Source organism: Oncorhynchus mykiss, chromosome 21 (genome assembly GCF_057628025.1).
Source record: "Oncorhynchus mykiss isolate SJ-2025 chromosome 21, ASM5762802v1, whole genome shotgun sequence".
Taxonomy (NCBI): Eukaryota; Metazoa; Chordata; class Actinopteri; order Salmoniformes; family Salmonidae; genus Oncorhynchus; species Oncorhynchus mykiss.
Genome location: NC_143042.1, coordinates 5,342,638 through 5,362,781, shown reverse-complemented (window position 1 = coordinate 5,362,781; position 20,144 = coordinate 5,342,638). Strand labels below are relative to the sequence as shown.

The 20,144-nt window shown below is 45.0% G+C and overlaps 1 protein-coding gene across 3 annotated transcripts in view; it reads right to left on the bottom strand.

The window, feature by feature from the left end:
* Window positions 1-907: 907 nt before the first annotated feature.
* LOC110499784 (voltage-gated potassium channel KCNC2) overlaps window positions 908-20,144 on the bottom strand; it is an 80,933-nt gene continuing 61,696 nt past the window's right edge. Inside the window, exons 2-6 of one of the 3 annotated variants that reach the window (XM_090213583.1) lie at window positions 11,738-12,677; window positions 10,559-10,735; window positions 5,659-5,721; window positions 3,417-3,507; window positions 917-2,481 (exon numbers count right to left, since the gene is read on the bottom strand). In XM_090213583.1, the coding sequence (XP_090069709.1) occupies window positions 3,449-3,507; window positions 5,659-5,721; window positions 10,559-10,735; window positions 11,738-12,677 (1,239 nt within the window). In that variant the 3' untranslated portion in view covers window positions 917-2,481; window positions 3,417-3,448. Of the gene's footprint in view, window positions 2,482-3,416; window positions 3,508-5,151; window positions 5,722-10,558; window positions 10,736-11,737; window positions 12,678-20,144 lie in introns of those variants that run through there. The other 2 variants (XM_090213582.1, XM_036957031.2) reach the window with 2 other exon arrangements.

Below are 20,144 nucleotides of genomic sequence, written 5' to 3'. Positions count from 1 at the left end.
TCTGCCACCGACACATCCTTCTCTGTCTTTCTCTTTTTGTCGTTGTTTGTTTTTACCATCAAACCTGCAGACGATCAAAGTCTTTCACTGTTGGTTGCAGTAGTACCCAGTTCACAGAGACTTTTAGTACAAGTCTTTCACTGTAGGTTGCAGTAGTACCCAGTTCACAGAGACTTTCAGTACAAGTCTTTCACTGTAGGTTGCAGTAGTGCCCAGTTCACAGAGACTTTTAGTAGTAAGTCTTTCACTGTAGGTTGCAATAGGGCCTAGTTCACAGACACTTGTCTGTGATGTTTCTCACGGCCAAGGAACAGTGCTCTGATGCTATATTCATAGTCACTATTTTGGTATTTAGAAAATTACTGTTGGTTTTTCCCCCTGGCTGTCTAAGGATGTCTCGCGCTCGCTCTTAAGGGAGTTGGGTACAGCCCGGGGTGTGTGGAGTTTCTTCCCCTGTAAAACACACTCCTATCCCCAGCTGTTTACATCTCCACGACACACGTTTGCTGTTTCCATGGTGATGGGTGTAAAGATAGTTGGGATGTCTCTGAGTTACCGGCACGTAGGGGCTGATTGCCGCGCGACGCCAGCTGGAGAATTAGAGGCAGCACAGGAGAGAGAACTGGCAAAAGGCATATCATTATCACAACGACTGCTATCATTATCGTTGACGATAAGCCGTAGGAGTACAGGGTGATGCTAGATATCTGAATGAAAATGGATCCTTCTTCAATTTGTCAACAGCGTAAAATGGTGTAGCTTGAACAAAGACAATTACAATGCAATTACCTGTGTGAGTCTTATGAAAAAGGATGGACCTTAGTTGGATCAGCGTTGTGCTATAGCCGTTCCCCTATCAAAGACAGTACTTCTCCTGCATTTGTGTGAAGTAAAGAAACAACAATGGTTTAAAAGTTAAATATGTTTATGTGATTTTCTCACATGGCATTTCATTTTACACATCGCTTGGAACGTGATATATGTTGTCATCCTGTTTTACAATTTGACATGTTGTCTTTTTTTATAGCATGCACTTCAGAATGCCAACAAATGCTCCACAGATACAGACTTCGAACTAGAATTGTCCTCACATTAAAAGATACAGAACATGAAGCTGGATCAAGCCCAAGTGACAGTTGTGGACGTAATGGAGAGAAACAGTGTTGGGATACTTTGACTTTCACAAGCAAACCAAGCACTCCACAAGAGACACATAATTACATGTTCTGGATTACAAAAAATAAACACATTTAAATCACTTTTGTCATAGAAGAATAGATACTGATTGGTGTCCCTTGACATTTCAGAGTTAAGCAGCATTGCACTACACAGAGAGTTGTGTGTGTGTGTGTGTGTGTGTGTGTGGAGGGGGGGGGGGGGGGGGGGGGGGGGGGGGGGGGGGTCCTCACTGTGCAGGTCACAGTATTCCAATCCCCCAATTACTGATGGTCAAAATCAACCCTCACTATCAAGTCAATGGAGGGGTGCTTTAGCATTGTCCTGTTATATAGGCTGTACTAGACCAGTGTATCATTTCTTGTGGCAGGTAGCTAAATTCACAGTGCAAATCGGTGTCTTTTGTTTGGGTGTCATTATTGCAAATTGTATCTGATTGTTGGGGTATGGTGTCCAGGATAACACATCTCTACAGGGTACTTTAAGCTTCCTTGTTATGTGTTCAAACTAGCTGGAAGAGTGAAATGGGTCTCTTATAGGTTTTCATTTTTCTGCTTTACAACTGCATGTTGTCTAGATGTTACCCTGGAGTTGAAAACACACGCATGTAAACGCACACCACAGCAATGTCATGGAATCCACCAAAACGTCTAAGGGAAACAAAAGCATTGATGAAACCCTATGTCACATTTATTCAACTTATCCCACGTTATTCTCTCTTCACTGTATATGAAGCAGAATTCACATATTAATACAGTCCATTTTCAGAACACGTAGTGCCTGATGCATCATAATAACACTGATTACGAGGAGGGAAACCACGGAGACTGATTCATCTGGAGGTCTAAGCAGGACCTTGTACCTGGCTCGCAATCCAGAGGACAGATGAGAGAGAAAGGAGCTCCTTGACCCATGTGCTGTATCATGTTATTATTTACAAACACAATATCTAGATAAAGTAGCTGGCCTCGTCTTCCAAGAAGGGTCCTTTTTCTTCTTCTTGTGACAGTTTTATGCTTCACTCAATATCCATGACATTGAGAATCTGGGAAAAAGACAACTTCCCCTATCCCATCTATTCCCAGAATTCCAATTGACCTCAGTCTTGGACAGTTCCTGTTTTCCCAGGCAGCGTCATTGGACCTGACGCTTGTCAGTCAACAATCCTTCACCGATGTGAGTGTTCTGGTTGGTTCACGTCCTTGAGTGACGCTGTGTGATCCAACAGGATCCACACACCAATAGGTCTTGTTAGTCCACTGATTGGCTGAGGACTGCTGTCATTCCAATAGGACACGTAAACAGCTAAACAGAATGTAAAGCAGGTCACATCTCTAAATATCAGAAATGCGTCTCTCTAATGATAATAATCTATAGTCATTATACGAATAACCACATGCAGATTCATGCTATTTTTGTGTTCAGATATTTGCTTCTCATTTACAGTTTATATGTAATGATGAATATATACAAATCGATGGCATTCTATGAAGTCATGATCGTAAACACTCAATCAATGAACAGTATTGCAATGGGAGTAGGGGGTGATTCAATAATTATTTTAATATAGAAATATGGAAAGCGCTGGTCGTGAGCTTTTCGTTTGAATTAGGAGACAGTTTGTGTGTTCAGCAACTGTGAGATGCGTCTGACTATGTGCCAGTTGCTTAGCAACCTTCCTGCTACTAGTATAGACAAAGGATTGGGTGAGGCACATTGCTGAATGGTAATGTCCTCTGTCGTGCGACACACCTGTTAGCATCGGCAACAATTTATGTGAGTAGTAAATTCTCTCATCAATAATGAATTACATTGCTATTAATAAAACAAAAGCTCTGTTTGATAGGACCATCAAAGTCATTCCTGCTGTCTTTTAAAGAATATACAGAAATGTGTGTGTGTGTGTGTGTGTGTGTGTGTGTGTCTAATGTGTGTGTGTGTGTGTGTGTGTCTAATGTGTGTGTGTGTGTGTGTGTGTGTGTCTAATGTGGTGTGTGTGTGTGCACACGCCTGTCAAATGTTTGTGTGTGTATATGAGTGCACATGCACGCATGTGTGTATAAAGCCATGAGTCATGATGCAGAGGGGGTGCCGATGTCATTTCCGTGACTACAATTGTTGAATTACCCCCTTCTGCACACACACTAAAACAAAAGGCCATTAGCCAGAGGTGACCACCAGGGATCAGCAGCACAGTGTTCAGCAGGCAGTTCACATGCCATTCAGAATGACAATGTTACCTTTCCACCAGGGATGTGCCTTCCCCCAGCAATTAAAGAATGCTGCTCTCTGCTTGCGTGAAACCAGTAAAGACAATCTCTTTGCAGTTATCTGTGAGTAAACAATATCAGAGACACTTCAGCTTGGCAACACAGCGATTGACAGTTAAATAAGATCACAGTAAAACATATGAAACAGTAGCAAACCAGCATAGCCCACATGCAGAGAAAACAGAAAAACACTGTTGTGCATTTTATGTTGTGTGTTCAGTCCCCCAGGTGGAGGCCAATGGCACGATGCAGACACACAAGTCCCATGCACAAGTCCCACGGCCCAGGCCCACCGTTTCTAACCTGTCTTCCCTTTAGTTTTTATCTCTCCTTCTCTCTTTCTCACCACACCGCTGGCAGATGATTACACAGGATGATCCATGCAAACAGGATGACCGGGCCAGCCAGAGGCAGGGGAGAGCAACAGGGTGGCAGGTGAGAGCGACAGGGTGGCAGGTGAGAGGGACAGGGTGGCAGGTGAGAGTCACAGGGTGGCAGGTGAGAGTGACAGGGTGGCAGGTGAGAGTGACAGGGTGGCAGGGGAAAGTGACAGGGTGGCAGGTGAGAGTGACAGGGTGGCAGGTCAGAGTGACAGGGTGGCAGGTGAGAGTGACAGGGTGGCAGGTGAGAGTGACAGGGGAAAGTGACAGAGTGGCAGGTGAGAGTGACAGGGTGGCAGGTGAGAGTGACAGGGTGGCAGGTGAGAGTGACAGGGTGGCAGGTCAGAATGACAGGGGAAAGTGACAGGGTGGCAGGTGAGAGCAACAGGGTGGCAGGTGAGAGTGACAGGGTGGCAGGTCAGAGGGACAGGGTGGCAGGTGAGAGTCACAGGGTGGCAGGTGAGAGTGACAGGGTGGCAGGTGAGAGTGACAGGGTGGCAGGGGAAAGTGACAGGGTGGCAGGTGAGATGGACAGGGTGGCAGTTGAGAGGGACAGGGTAGCAGGTGAGAGTGACAGGGTGGCAGGTGAGAGTGACAGGGTGGCAGGGGAAAGTGACAGCGTGGCAGGTGAGAGTGACAGGGTGGCAGGTCAGAGGGACAGGGTGGCAGGTGAGAGTGACAGGGTGGCAGGTGAGAGTGACAGGGTGGCAGGTGAGAGTGACAGGGTGGCAGGTCAGAGTGACAGGTGAGAGTGACAGGGTGGAAGGTGAGAGAAACAGGGTGGCAGGTCAGAGGGACAGGGTGGCAGGTCAGAGTGACAGGGGAAAGTGACAGGGTGGCAGGTCAGAGTGACAGGGTGGCAGGTGAGAGTGACAGGGTGGCAGGTCAGAGGGACAGGGTGGCAGGTGAGAGTGACAGGGTGGCAGCTGAGAGTGACAGGGTGGCAGGTCAGAGGGACAGGGTGGCAGGTGAGAGTGACAGGGTGGCAGGTGAGAGCGAGAGGGTGACAGGTGAGAGCGACAGCGTGGCAGGTGAGAGCTAGAGGGTGGCAGGTGAGAGCGAGAGAGTGACAGGTGAGAGTGACAGGGTGGCAGGTGAGAGCGAGAGGGTGGCAGGTGAGAGCGAGAGAGTGACAGGTGAGAGCGAGAGGGTGACAGGTGAGAGCTAGAGGGTGGCAGGTGAGAGCGAGAGGGTGACAGGTGAGAGCTAGAGGGTGGCAGGTGAGAGCTAGAGAGTGACAGGTGAGAGCTAGAGGGTGGCAGGTGAGAGCGTGTGAATCAAGACATAGTCCATGACAAGTTCCCCCCCCACAAAATAAAGTGACATTTTTCTTATTTTTTATGGAAGCACGTATGTTCTAAGTATCTAAATATAGCAACATGTAAATCTCCCTGATTATGAATACGTATTTACTAAATGTTGTGGCTGCTACTTTTAGAGCCACCATTCAAGAGTCCTTTTATTGCCATTATTAAAGTACAACAAAACTGAAGTAATGGGAATACAAAGTGATGCACAGCTAAGCTACTTCAGGGGTGGTCACCACATCTACAGTTCAAAGCAACGTTTGCATGGAAGAGGAGAAGAGCAGGGTTAGTCTGTGGTCGAAACCACTAAGGTTAGTCTCTAAAGTAGCTAACAACATTCACAAAGTATATTATATGATTCCAGGATGCTACAGAGAGCTAACGCCTATGAAGCTGGCTTCTGTCGGGTGTTTTGGGGGTGGGGGAGGGGAGTGTGCTCAGACGGAAGGCAAGCCTTGCTCTGGGCCGGGCCTCACAGGACGGATGGTATTGGGGAGCGGGAACGCCTCAGGGGGCACGGTGAACCGTAGGGTGAGGTCACTGGAGACAGCCTCAGGGCGTTGCTTAAGCTTGGGGATTTCTCACAGCCTTCGGAAGAGTGGGCGAGGGCGCAGGAACGGGACATGAACACACACAGGCACGCGGTCAAGTATTCCAAGTCCAAGCCAGCCACGTGAATGAAACAAGACAGGAGACGGGAGTGAGACAGAGCAGCAGTACAGACATACGGTGATTCATGCACATATGTAGTTTCTCATGACATGTCAGACGGCAAACGTCCATTTAATTGAACATGTTGACAGAACTTTGCTTTAATTACTGCTCTTGAAGTTATGCCAATATGAATGTCTCATATAATGGCATCATTACTATGTTTTGTCACACACAATTTATTCAAGCAATAATCTCATACAGATGTGTTCATATTTCAATTGCTAATTAAATATATATATATATATACAGTGCCTTGCGAAAGTATTCGGCCCCCTTGAACTTTGCGACCTTTTGCCACATTTCAGGCTTCAAACATAAAGATATAAAACTGTATTTTTTTGTGAAGAATCAACATCAAGTGGGACACAATCATGAAGTGGAACGACATTTATTGGATATTTCAAACTTTTTTAACAAATCAAAAACTGAAAAATTGGGCGTGCAAAATTATTCAGCCCCCTTAAGTTAATACTTTGTAGCGCCACCTTTTGCTGCGATTACAGCTGTAAGTCGCTTGGGATATGTCTCTATCAGTTTTGCACATCGAGAGACTGACATTTTTTCCCATTCCTCCTTGCAAACCAGCTCGAGCTCAGTGAGGTTGGATGGAGAGCATTTGTGAACAGCAGTTTTCAGTTCTTTCCACAGATTCTCGATTGGATTCAGGTCTGGACTTTGACTTGGCCATTCTAACACCTGGATATGTTTATTTTTGAACCATTCCATTGTAGATTTTGCTTTATGTTTTGGATCATTGTCTTGTTGGAAGGCAAATCTCCGTCCCAGTCTCAGGTCTTTTGCAGACTCCATCAGGTTTTCTTCCAGAATGGTCCTGTATTTGGCTCCATCCATCTTCCCATCAATTTTAACCATCTTCCCGGTCCCTGCTGAAGAAAAGCAGGCCCAAACCATGATGCTGCCACCACCATGTTTGACAGTGGGGATGGTGTGTTTAGCTGTGTTGCTTTTACGCCAAACATAACGTTTTGCATTGTTGCCAAAAAGTTCAATTTTGGTTTCATCTGACCAGATGTTTGGTGTGTCTCCCAGGTGGCTTGTGGCAAACTTTAAACGACACTTTTTATGGATATCTTTAAGAAATGGCTTTCTTCTTGCCACTCTTCCATAAAGGCCAGATTTGTGCAATATACGACGACTGATTGTTGTCCTATGGACAGAGTCTCCCACCTCAGCTGTAGATCTCTGCAGTTCATCCAGAGTGATCATGGGCCTCTTGGCTGCATCTCTGATCAGTCTTCTCCTTGTATGAGCTGAAACTTTAGAGGGACGGCCAGGTCTTGGTAGATTTGCAGTGGTCTGATACTCCTTCCATTTCAATATTATCGCTTGCACAGTGCTCCTTGGGATGTTTAAAGCTTGGGAAATCTTTTTGTATCCAAATCCGGCTTTAAACTTCTTCACAACAGTATCTCGGACCTGCCTGGTGTGTTCCTTGTTCTTCATGATGCTCTCTGCGCTTTTAACGGACCTCTGAGACTATCACAGTGCAGGTGCATTTATACGGAGACTTGATTACACACAGGTGGATTGTATTTATCATCATTAGTCATTTAAGTCAACATTGGATCATTCAGAGATCCTCACTGAACTTCTGGAGAGAGTTTGCTGCACTGAAAGTAAAGGGGCTGAATAATTTTGCACGCCCAATTTTTCAGTTTTTGATTTGTTAAAAAAGTTTGAAATATCCAATAAATGTAATGAAATTAAATATCCAACCACTTCATGATTGTGTCCCACTTGTTGTTGATTCTTCACAAAAAAATACAGTTTTATATCTTTATGTTTGAAGCCTGAAATGTGGCAAAAGGTCGCAAAGTTCAAGGGGGCCGAATACTGTCGCAAGGCACTGTATCAGGCTGAAAACTGCTTTTCATTCAGGAGCTCTAGCATTTGTGCTGAAATAAAGCCAGCATCAAAAACACAGGGCGTGCAAATGTAAAATAACTGTGCTTAAATGTAAAATAACTGCGTTCAAATGTAAAATAACTGCGTTTAAATGTTAAATAACTGCGTTTAAATGTAAAATAACTGTTTAAATGTAAAATAACTGTTTAAATGTAAAATAACTGTGTTTAAATGTAAAATAACTGTGTTCAAATGTAAAATAACTGCGTTTAAATGTAAAATAACTGTGTTTAAATATAAAATGTCTGTGTTTAAATGTAAAATAACTGCGTTTAAATGTAAAATAACTGTGTTTAAATGTAAAATAACTGCGTTTAAATGTAAAATAACTGTGTTTCAATGTAAAATAACTGTGTTTAAATGTAAAATAACTTTGTTTAAATGTAAAATAACTGCGTTTAAATGTAAAATAACTGCGTTTAAATGTAAAGCAAGATGATGAGGAGTATGATGATTGTGGAAATGACGGTGATGATAATGGGAAAGAGAACTGATGAGCCTGTAATAATGACTGTGATGATAGACAGTAATCAGGGAAATATCACACTATCCTTAAATGGCCTGATCAGCAGGTGGTGCACACCAACTAAATGTACATTCATTTCTATCAGCAGTCCTTTTTAAATGTCCAGACGCCAGTGAGAAACAAACAAACGACAAACCAGCCAGACCATTAACAGAGCTGGCCAATCAGCTGGCACAAAGACAGAAGGAGAGGAAGAAAGACAAGCTAATGGGATTGCAGCATCATTACCATACTGTAGATGGATCCATTTGTTTCAGCGTTTACTCAAAAGGGACGGCGCGCAAATGAGTCCGCTTCAGAACCAGCCGAGCTGCCAGAACAAAGGGCAGCTTCAGCTTGTGCCGACAGGTAGTGCCGGGGACTAGAAAGGACCTCATGTTTTATGCATTAATCGCTGCACTGCTGCGACCGCCACCGCCGGCTGAGGAGGCTGAGACGAGGGCACAGCTGGACGCTCGCCTTGTGGCACCCAACTGTTCCATAGCCCATGATGAAGCAGAGTCGCCCTGTGGTGGGCACGGGTCCAGGTGGTGGGAGGCCCAGGGTTGTCTCATGCCTGGCAGATTGCCTCAAGACCCAGGTGGGCTGAGCAGGGCACAGCACTGTCCTGGTCAACACGTGGGGGGCTGTGAGGTTTATGAGTTGGTACCCCAGAGAGATTTACTGACTGGCTTTGTGTGTGTCTCCATGTAATGGATGGTTTAGTTAAACAGGAGCACTAACTGTGCAGACATCAGAGCTGCTCTAAGTCAATATCAAATCAATTAATCAACCATAACAATGTAAACCATAGAACGTATCATAATAAGAAAAGACTCCTGCAACAGTTAAAAGTATCCTATAGTAATAATGCTATAATTAACATTAACCCCAAATGACAGTTATAACCATGTCCTTCTCCAATTACACACAGAGGAGTGGGTTGATTGCCAGGCCATACAGCAGACCCAGTGTAAGCATGAGATTTAGATTGCCTTCTGGAGAGGCAGTTCACTTCTGATAAGAGGCAATTAGCAAAAGCGTAACGGAGTTCCATATTACAGTGTAGAATAGATTAACACAGCATTAACTGCTCAAGATGACAGAGATAAAGCTTGGGAATTAAGACAGTGAAGCACGATTTAGGCCTAAACGTTCATTAGGCCCGAAATGTAATTTCTCATTCCAACAAAAAGGTTATTTTGAAGACACTATACAGTATGGTAATGACTTCTAACTCAACACAGGCACCTGTACAAACAGCAGGTCATTCTAACTCAACACAGGCACCTGTACAAACAGCAGGTCATTCTAACTCAACACAGGCACCTGTACAAACAGCAGGTCATTCTAACTCAACACAGGCACCTGCACAAACAGAAGGTCATTCTAACTCAACACAGGCACCTGTACAAACAGCAGGTCATTCTAACTCAACACAGGCACCTGTACAAACAGCAGGTCATTCTAACTCAACACAGGCACCTGTACAAACAGCAGGTCATTCTAACTCAACACAGGCATCACCTGTACATTCTATTTCTATTGTTTCTATTTGTCTAGTGTTTAGTATTGTTCTGTGTTGTGTTCTTTAGCCTACATTTTAGTGACGGCATTTAGCATGCCTTTCAAAGATAGAAGGCTTGTCGCACACTTTGTCTGCTCTGTCTGGTGCTGCAGATGGATACTACCTTCCAGATGACCTTTAGGGCACAGTGGTGGGAAGACTGGGTCACCACACAACATGACCTTTCCATAGACACACTACAGGACTGCGCCACTGCAACAACCCCCTATAGCCTCAGGCTGGATTACATTAGCAGACGAGGGCTCCGTATTCCTCCCTTTTCCTGGGAGGAATTCAACATGTGGGCAGATACAGGAAGGAGACTTTTCGTGGATCATCTGATCGTTGTCCATATCCCAAGGGGTGAGTAGTGTCAACTGAATGTAGCAGTAGATCTCCCTTATCACACAAGCTAGACTAGTGGATTAGGTTTGGTGGCGGTATTTTAGTGACCAATATCACAAATGAAGCAATGACAGAAACGCCTAAACGATTTAGTTATGAATCACCGTTAATGAATGATGATTTATGAATTCCCAATAATGATGTAACAATGAATAATGGATCATGGATAAATGTCAGGGAAGAACATGACATTGACATTTGCCATGCCTTTCAAAACCAAACAAAAGCCATGAAAATAGACACATCCATGATGACGAGTGCTGATGCACATGCATAAAGATCCTGATCCAGAGGGGGGGGTGCAGTACCTGTCTTCCTGACCCCACCGTCGGCAGGGCAGGTGTAGTCACTGGCAGCCAGCAGGAAGCACGTCCCCCCACTCCTCCGCTCCTGCTCTGGGGTGCTGGACCTGCGCATGGGGACCCTCTCCTCTGTGCTGGGGGACATGGTGAGATCACTGCCTCCACTGCCGTCCCCTGACAGCACTGGTGACCGCAGGGAGAGAGGAGGAGGGGCAGGAGGAGGGGTTAAGGGTGGTAGGGCGGAAGAGGGGGCGAGAAAAGGCAGGTCAAGGGATCGAATCAGGACACATCAAACAGCCTCCCACATCAAGAGTGCTTGCCAAATGCCACGAGGACCAGGCGCGCTAGGGGACAAGGGTCAAAGGTGAAATAGACAGGACCCCAATCGATGGTGTCAACGCACCTAGTGTCTGCCTATAAAAGAGCTTGCCAATGTCAAAACAAAACAGGCTGAAATTGAGCATTTATCACATCTTATAATGAAAAGGCTTAGTTAGGATTCATCTATTAAAACAATTCCACTTTGAATTCAGCATACCATTTGATTGCACACAGCAAAAAAAAAGAAAATCATGCTGGCTTCTCAACAGATTTAATCTGTGTTTGAATACATTTATTAAAGCATGTCTAGTTCTGAACTTATTAAATGTTAATATTTCACATCTAATAAAGCAACATATTGCAAAGAAACCAGAGCATGTGCATAGCCTGAGGGATTTCTGGATTATAGTTCAAAGACACTAAGGAGACAAGGGTCAACACTCATTTCCATCAATATCACATGTGTCAGAGTGATTTACAGATGAACGCCTGCAGGGGAAAAACGGCCACCTACAGTCAAGTCACAAATGAACAATCCCTACTTTAAAACCTTAAGAGTCAAAGGCTTTTTCTGTTTTCGTCCAAAATCTTATTAGTGAAGAAATATTTCACAGCAATCAGTCTCATCTCCGACCCATCAATTCCTTTTGCGTCATTCTCTTATCTCCGTGGCAACAGAAGTGCAAAACATTCTAAGGACATCAGTGGTGCTAGAGTCTCTCAAGAGGAAAACCATGTGTAAACCCGGGGGGTCTGTCAAAAGGCCACTGTTTTCCACCTGAATGAACCCCCCCCCCCTTCTGTCTATACATGAATAACCCCTAACCCACTGACAAATTCCACCATAAGTTACAATGGTCTCACCTGATTGGTTGCGCTCCAGCACCCTGCTCCCCTGCATGTTGCAGAGGTCCCCCTGGGGGCTGTTGCAGGTGGTGTTGAGGTCTACTTTGAGGCAGGTTGGGGATCCCCCCAGTGCGACCTGGGGGATGTGCCTCTTCCTCTTCTTGGGAAGCTTCTGCTTGGCCATGGCCAGCGAGTAGTACATTCCAAAGTTGTTGACGATGACGGGCACAGGCATGGCTATCGTCAGCACGCCCGCCAGGGCGCACAACGCGCCCACCAGCATGCCCGACCACGTCTGCGGGTACATGTCACCATAACCCAGAGTGGTCATGGTGACCACGGCCCACCAGAAGCCGATGGGGATGTTCTTGAACATGGTGTGTTCGCCAGCCGTGGGGTCGTTGGGGTTGGCGCCGATGCGCTCGGCGTAGTAGATTGCGGTGGCGAAGATAAGCACACCTAGGGCGAGGAAGATGATGAGGAGGAGGAACTCGTTGGTGCTAGCCTTCAAGGTGTGACCCAGCACCCGCAGCCCCACGAAGTGTCGCGTCAGCTTGAAGATACGCAGGATCCTGACAAACCTTACCACTCTGAGGAAGCCCAAGACGTCCTTAGCTGCTTTAGATGACAGTCCGCTTAAGCCTACCTCCAGGTAGAAAGGCAGGATAGCCACAAAGTCGATTATGTTGAGCAGGCTCTTGACAAACTCCAGCTTGTCTGGGCTGAAGATGACACGCACCATGAACTCCAGGGTGAACCAAAGAACGCAGACACCCTCTACGTAGGTGAGAGCTGGGTCCGTCTCGATAATGTAATCAGGACCTAGGTCCGGCAGGCTGCCGTTGAGCACCGCCTCAGACTTGTTGATGATGGTGATGGTGTTGAATGCCTCATGGGTCTCCAGGCAGAAGGTGGTAATCGAGACCAGGATGAAGAACAAGGAGGCAAAGGCCACAAACTGGAGAAGAGGAGATGAGATAAGGAGAGAGAGGGGGGGGGGGGATTAGAGAGAGAGGGAATTAGAGAGACTTTTGAATGTCAAACTCTGTTGTGTCATTGCAGCTCATAAAGCACAATATATGCAATCTGGATAACCTTCTATTTACTAATTAATGTATTCACTCATCACACAGAGAAAGAAGGAGAGAGAAAGAGAGAGAGAAAGAGAGAGAGAAAGAAAGAAGAGAGAGAGAGAGAAAAAAGAAAGAAAGAAATAGAAAAAGAAAGAGAGAGAGAGAGAGAGAGAGAGGGAGGGAGGGAGGGAGGGAGAACCATAGCAACGTTAATTAACATCACCTTCATCGAATACAATACACTCCAGAGAGAGAGAGAGAGAACAATCTATTATTACTAGCAATAAACCCAGCCAGTGGCTCACTGGGCTGTGGCCCGGCAGTCTTAATGCAGTTAAACCTGCTGACTGGCCCACTCATTCCCTCAAACCTATCGGTGAAGGTTCATTGATGCAGAAGGGCTTACAGTATTTAAGTCTTAAAAAACGTTCAGTCACTGTTATAAAGTGTGTTGGAGTGAATGAGGTGTCATCCTGTTGAGTGGATGAGGAAAGATCTGTCCAGTCCATTCGGTAGCCTGGTAGTGGGTACCAGTCTGTTTCTGCCATCATGCCACTCCTTTCCACCCTGTCATGCCATGTTTGGTTTGCATGACCGTATGGAGTAGGTACAAACAGAGAAACGATCAGGCTGGGTTTTTTTCAGCACGTGAGTCACAAATTGTAACAAATATATTTCTAAAAATACTTGATTGATGGATCTCATTGTCTGCGTTTAAACAGGCAGCACAATTCAGATTTTTTTCCTCTCCACTATTTGGTCTTTTGACCAATCACATCAGATCTTTGGGTCACAAGACACCAATTAGTATGGAAATGCAGCCCCTTGTCCTCCACATTACAGATTTACAATCCAGACCCAATGACTGAGTAGAAAGCGGTATAGAATTGTCGTTCTACACAGCACAAGCCCACATCCTCTGTGTAATGGACTCAGACTACCTCTTCAGGTCAGGTCAGATTGTCTCTGGAAAACTAGTCTGTACACATTGCTTTAGATGAGCAGAGTGGCACAAGGGAATTCAGCTCATAGGTTAGTCAATAACAAATATTTCAGTTGAATGTAGCTAAAGAGGAAATCCTTGAAGTATATTATTTTATAATATAATAGACAACAAAAAAACATTGTTTTTTACATGTGGTGAATGTCAACCTTATTTTAGTCTAGAAAAACACCTAAATAATAAAGCAATTGTGTGATTTTAACCCAAATATCTGTCACGCCCTGACCTTAGAGATCCTTTTTATTCGCTATGTTCGGTTAGGTCAGGGTGTGACTCGGGTGGGAAAGTCTATGTTTTCTATTTCTTTGTTTTTGGCCGAGTCTGGTTCCCAATCAGAGGCCGCTGTCTATCGTTGTCTCTGATTGGGGATCGCATATAAGTTGTTATTTTTTCCTTTTGGGTTTTGTGGGTTCTTGTTTTCTGTTTAGTGTCTGTACCTGACAGAACTGTGCGCTTTCGTTTTCACTTTTGTTATTTTGTTTGAGTGTTTTTTGAAAATAAAAATCATGAACACTTTCCACGCTGCACTCTGGTCCACTCCTTTGGACGAGAGTCGTTACAATATCGATGCAGAGAGAGAGAGAGACAGTGACAGAGACATAGAAGGATATATATTCCTAGGAATGAGTCACCTTTTAATTAAACATCAGCTGTTGGTGAGACACAGTGAAGATTCTTTAATCAGTCTCTCTGTCCACTGCCTATACCTCTTTCAGTCTTCACTAGCTGAAATCTCTCTGTCACTCACAAAACATATCTCAGGGTCTGCACAGTGCCCCCACGGCAAAGTCAAGCAGAGACAGGGATGACTAAATAGCCCTCATTGGTCCTATTCATTAACCGCTGTATAACGATATGCGCTGAGAGTTGGAAAGCAAGTTCAGGGAGTGAGTGTTTTAATAAAATAAACGGACCATAATACAAAACAAGAACCACTAACAGAACACAGACATCAAACTGAAACAGAAACACTGATGCCTGGGGAAGGAACCAAAGGGAGTGACATATATAGAAAAGCTAATCAGGGAAGTGATGGAGTCCAGGTGAGTCTGATGACGCGCAGGTGCGCGTAACGATGGTGACAGGTGTGCGCCATAACGAGCAGCCTGGTGACCTAGAGGCTGGAGAGGGAGCACAAGTGACACCCTGGGTCTAGTTTACTGACCAAAAACCTTGTCTTTATGGACAAGCCAGAGGAAGTGGGAGATTGCTAGGGGGATTGATTTCATTGGGACTATGTTGTACAGCCTCAGTGGCAGAGATTGTGACCTTTCTGGTTTACATGCATCCCTGTTCATGTTTTTATGACTACCGTGAAACATTCAATGAATTAGTGTATTCTTCAGTGGAAGGCTTTCAGCTTTGCCCTTTAAAAGTAGCCACTGTATGTATGAATGTCAACAGCATGGTCGCTACACAAAACAATTTACTTCAGAATGTCCACTGCAGCCAGACCTGTTGTACTCAGAAACGGATTTCCTTGGCAGACAAACTTCAGTCTGTTTGACCCAGATGTGTAGACTGTGTGCGCGGGCGTATGCATTTGTGTTTGTATGTGCAAATGGAGCTGGGTCCAGAGAGGTGCACAATTTGCTCCTCTCCTCCCTCCATCGCTCTCCCTCCATCTCTCCTAGAGCTCAGAGGAAGTGGTTTCACACCCTCCCTTGTTTTGAATTGTATACGTTTCTGGTAGAGCACTATCTAGGGAATAGTGTCCCATTTGGAACGCAGACTATGACTCATGCGGTCTCAGAACGTCATTCTGCACTCATGAAGTGTATCTGTGCATTCATCCTGGCACTGGTTGCATGCAGCCTTTCACATGTATTATTTATGTCTATTCCAGAACGTGACTTTATTTTATTCATAAACTTTCTGTATTTTTTTCACCAGGAGGACAAGTTCTAAAAAGGCAGCAGGCAACTGAGAGAAACTATAAATGAAAACCCCTGAATTTACTTTGGAAAGTTAACAAGCATTCGTTGTTACAGAACCGAGGTACTAGCTATTTAATAATGGATCTCTAGAGCGAGCCAAGTGAATAGTCAAGGCCGCAACAGAACAGAACATGAAATCGTGAAGCACATTTACCATTTTGAAGTAGGAGGCACGGGAGCCATACAATGGACAGAAGCTCAGATGTTTAGTGATTTACAATGTGCCGCAGTGCCATCTGTTCCAGACAACATCTTTACTTTCCAGAGTTTCACAAAAGCCTTCACGTTTTTCTACTGCATCTATTTCAACATAATAATGAGCACCGAAGACAGATTCATAACACGCTTCCCCCTAACCACAATCTTGTGCAACTTAGGCACAAAAACACCACTTTGACCAGAAAAACTGTGCGGTGGTATCAACAACAGCCGGGTCCTCAACAGCCGGGTCCTCCAAGTCCTCAAAATGGGGAATATCCTCCTTTTAAAGTAACAACCTTACTAATAAATATCTAATGTATCTTGAGAAATAGTATAAGTTATTGTATGAGTTATAAAACTATTTCTCTTTCTTCTGCCATTCTCATGAACACAAAACAAGAAGACTGGCGGCCATGATGCTTCCTTCCTTCCTACCCATGTGGCTCCCTTTTCTTTCATACCTTTATGCTTCTTTCCTTCCTTCCCATGATGCTTCCTTCCTTCCTACCCATAATGCTTCTTTCCTTCCTTCCAATGATGCTTCTTTCCTTCCCATGATGCTTCTTTCCTTCCTACCCATGAGGCCCCCTTCTTTCATACCCATGATGCTTCTTTCCTTCCTTCCCATGATGCTTCCTTCCTTCCCATGATGCTTCCGTCCTTTCCATGATGCTTCCTTCCTTCCCATGATGCTTCCGTCCTTCCCATGATGCTTCCTTCCTTCCCATGATGCTTCCGTCCTTCCCATGATGCTTCCTTCCTTCCCATGATGCTTCCGTCCTTCCCATGATGCTTCCTTCCTTCCCATGATTCTTCTTTCCTTCCTTCCCATGATTCTTCTTTCCTTCCTTCCCATGATTCTTCTTTCCTTCCTTCCCATGATTCTTCTTTCCTTCCTTCCCATGATTCTTCTTTCCTTCCTTCCCATGATTCTTCTTTCCTTCTTTCCCATGATTCTTCTTTCCTTCCTTCCCATGATTCTTCCTTCCTTCCCATGATTCTTCTTTCCTTCCCATGATACTTCTTTCCCTCCCATTATGCTTCTTTCCTTCCTTCCCATGATTATTCTTTCCTTCTTTCCCATGATGCTTCCTTCCTTCCCATGATACTTCTTTCCTTCCCATTATGCTTCTTTCCTTCCTTCCCATGATGCTTCCTTCCTTCCCATGATGCTGTGAAGAATAATGGCAACTGTCATTTCACGCTGTGGTGTAATTGTCTCGAATACGCACACACACATCATTCCCAGAGATGGGGCATATTATATAGTCTTCCCAGCTTCTGTTGATTAATACATACCCGTCTGCCCCCTGATGACCTGTAACAACTGAATCATGTCATGTAACAACTGAATCATGTCATATATCAACTAAATCATGTCATGTAACAACTGAATCATGTCATGTAACAGAGAGGGGCTGCCGTTGACACACAGAATACACACATGAATTATGTAATATATTAACTGAATCATGTCATATAACAACTGAATCATGTCATATAACAACTGAATCATGTCATATAACAACTGAATCATGTCATATAACAACTGAATCATGTCATATAACAACTGAATCATGTCATATAACAACTGAATCATGTCATAACAGAGGGGCTGCCGTAGACACACAGAACACACACATGGGAAGACATACATAATGCACACATACACTCTCTTGCATACAGACACACACGCAAGCATACACACATCCTCTCTCTCACACACACACACACACACACACACACACACACACACACACACACACACACACACACACACACACACACACACACACACACACACACACACACACACACACACACACGTTATGTATGACAGGCATCAAAATGCAAAAAAAGAGATGCTGCTTCCATTCCATCTGATGTAAACACTCTAAACACACTTAGTAGGCCAAATTAGTTCAGGGAGCATTAGCACGTGGAAAGCACACCACCATATAAATCCTACTTTGTGGTGCGTGGAGGTTTGACGCCGTCCCTCCTGGCTGAGTGTTTGGCCCAATGCTCCCCGCACTGAAACAAGTTCCATCCCTCTTAAGGCCTCCATAGTGGCTTGATCTAATCAGAGGGCTCCATCAGCCAACCCAAACACTTGACGGGAAGCAATCTCATGCCCTGGCAGAGAAGACGGGGTAAGACAGGCCCTCTTGACAAGATTAATCACTGCACTTTGCCCGTGTGCATCTGTCGCGTCCGCCGCCTCTTGGACCTACGCATGTTTTCAGATCACAGCAGAGACTTGTGAGGAAAGGGGCCATACGACACAGTTTCATCAGACCACTGCCCCACAGATTAGTTTAACCCCTTTGACTAGAGAGCTGAGAGGAGAGCCAAGCTGCACCCCAAATGGCACCCTAATGTCAGTGTTCTTCAAGGTTCCGTTTTAGGACCACTATTGTTTTCACTATATATTTTACCTCTTGGGGATGTCATTCGAAAACATAATGTTAACTTTCACTGCTATGCGGATGACACAGAGCTGTACATTTCAATGAAACATGGTGAAGCCCCAAAACTGCCCTCGCTAGAAGCCTGTGTTTCAGACATAAGGAAGTGGATGGCTGCAAACTTTCTACTTTTAGACTCGGACAAAACAGAAATGCTTGTTCTAGGTCCCAAGAAACAAAGAGATCTTCTGTTGAATCTGACAATTAATCTTAATGGTTGTACAGTCGTCTCAAATAAAACTGTGAAGGACCTCGGCGTTACTCTGGACCCTGTTCTCTCTTTTGATGAACATATCAAGACTGTTTCAAGAACAGCTTTCTTCCATATACGTAACAATTGCAAAAATCAGAAACTTTCCGTGCAAAAATGATGCATAAAAATGTATCCATGCTTTTGTCACTTCTAGGTTAGACTACTGCAATAATCTACTTTCCGGCTACCCGGAAAAGCACTAAATAAACTTCAGTTAGTGCTAAATACGGCTGCTAGAATCCTGACTAGAACCAAACAATTTGATCATATTACTCCAGTGCTAGCCTCCCTACACTGGCTTCCTGTTAAGGCAAGGGCTGATTTCAAGGTTTTACTGCTAACCTACAAAGCATTACATGGGCTTGCTCTTACCTATCTTCCGATTTGGTCCTGCCGTACATACCTACACGTACGCTACGGTCACAAGACGCAGGCCTCCTAATTGTCCCTAGAATTTCTAAGCAAACAGCTGGAGGCAGGGCTTTCTCCTATAGAGCTCCATTTTTATGGAATGGTCTGCCTACCCATGTGAGAGACGCAGACTCGGTCTCAACCTTTAAGTCTTTACTGAAGACTCATCTCTTCAGTAGGTCATATGTAGACTGGCCCAGGAGTGTGAAGGTGAACGGAAAGGCTCTGGAGCAACGAACCTCCCTTGCTGTCTCTGCCTGGCCGGTTCTCCTCTCTCCACTGGAATTCTCTGCCTCTAAGCCTAATACAGGGGCTGAGTCACTGGCTTACTGGTGCTCTTCCATGCCGAGGGGTGCGTCACTTGAGTGGGTTGAGTCACTGACATGATCTTCCTGTCTGGGTTGGCGCCCCACCTTGGGTTGTGCCGTGGCGGAGATCTTTGTGGGATATACTCAGCCTTGTCTCAGGATGGTAAGTTGGTGGTTGAAGATATCCCTCTAGTGGTGTGGGGGCTGTGCTTTGGCAAAGTGGGTGGGGTTATATCCTTCCTGTTTGGCCCTGTCCGGAGGTATCATTGCATGGGGCCACAGTGTCTCCTGACCCCTCCTGTCTCAGTAGATTATGTGTCGGGGAGCTAGGGTCAGTCTGTTATATCTGGAGTACTTCTCCTGTCTTATCCGGTGTCCTGTGTGAATTTAAGTATGCTCTCTCTAATTCTCTCTTTCTTTCTTTCTTTCTTTCTTTCTTTCTTTCTTTCTTTCTTTCTTTCTTTCTTTCTTTCTTTCTTTCTTTCTTTCTCTCGGAGGACCTGAGCCCTAGGTCCATGCCTCAGGACTACCTGGCATGATGACTCCTTGCTGTCCCCAGTCCACCTGGCCGTGCTGCTACTCCAGTTTCAACTGAACTGCCTGCGGCTATGGAACCCTGACCTGTTCACCGAACGTGGTACCTGTCCCAGACCTGCTGTTTTCAACTCTCTAGAGCAGGAGTGGTAGAGATACTCTTAATGATTGGCTAAGAAACTGACATTTATCCTGGGGTGCTGACTTGTTGCACCCTCGACAACTACTGTGATTATT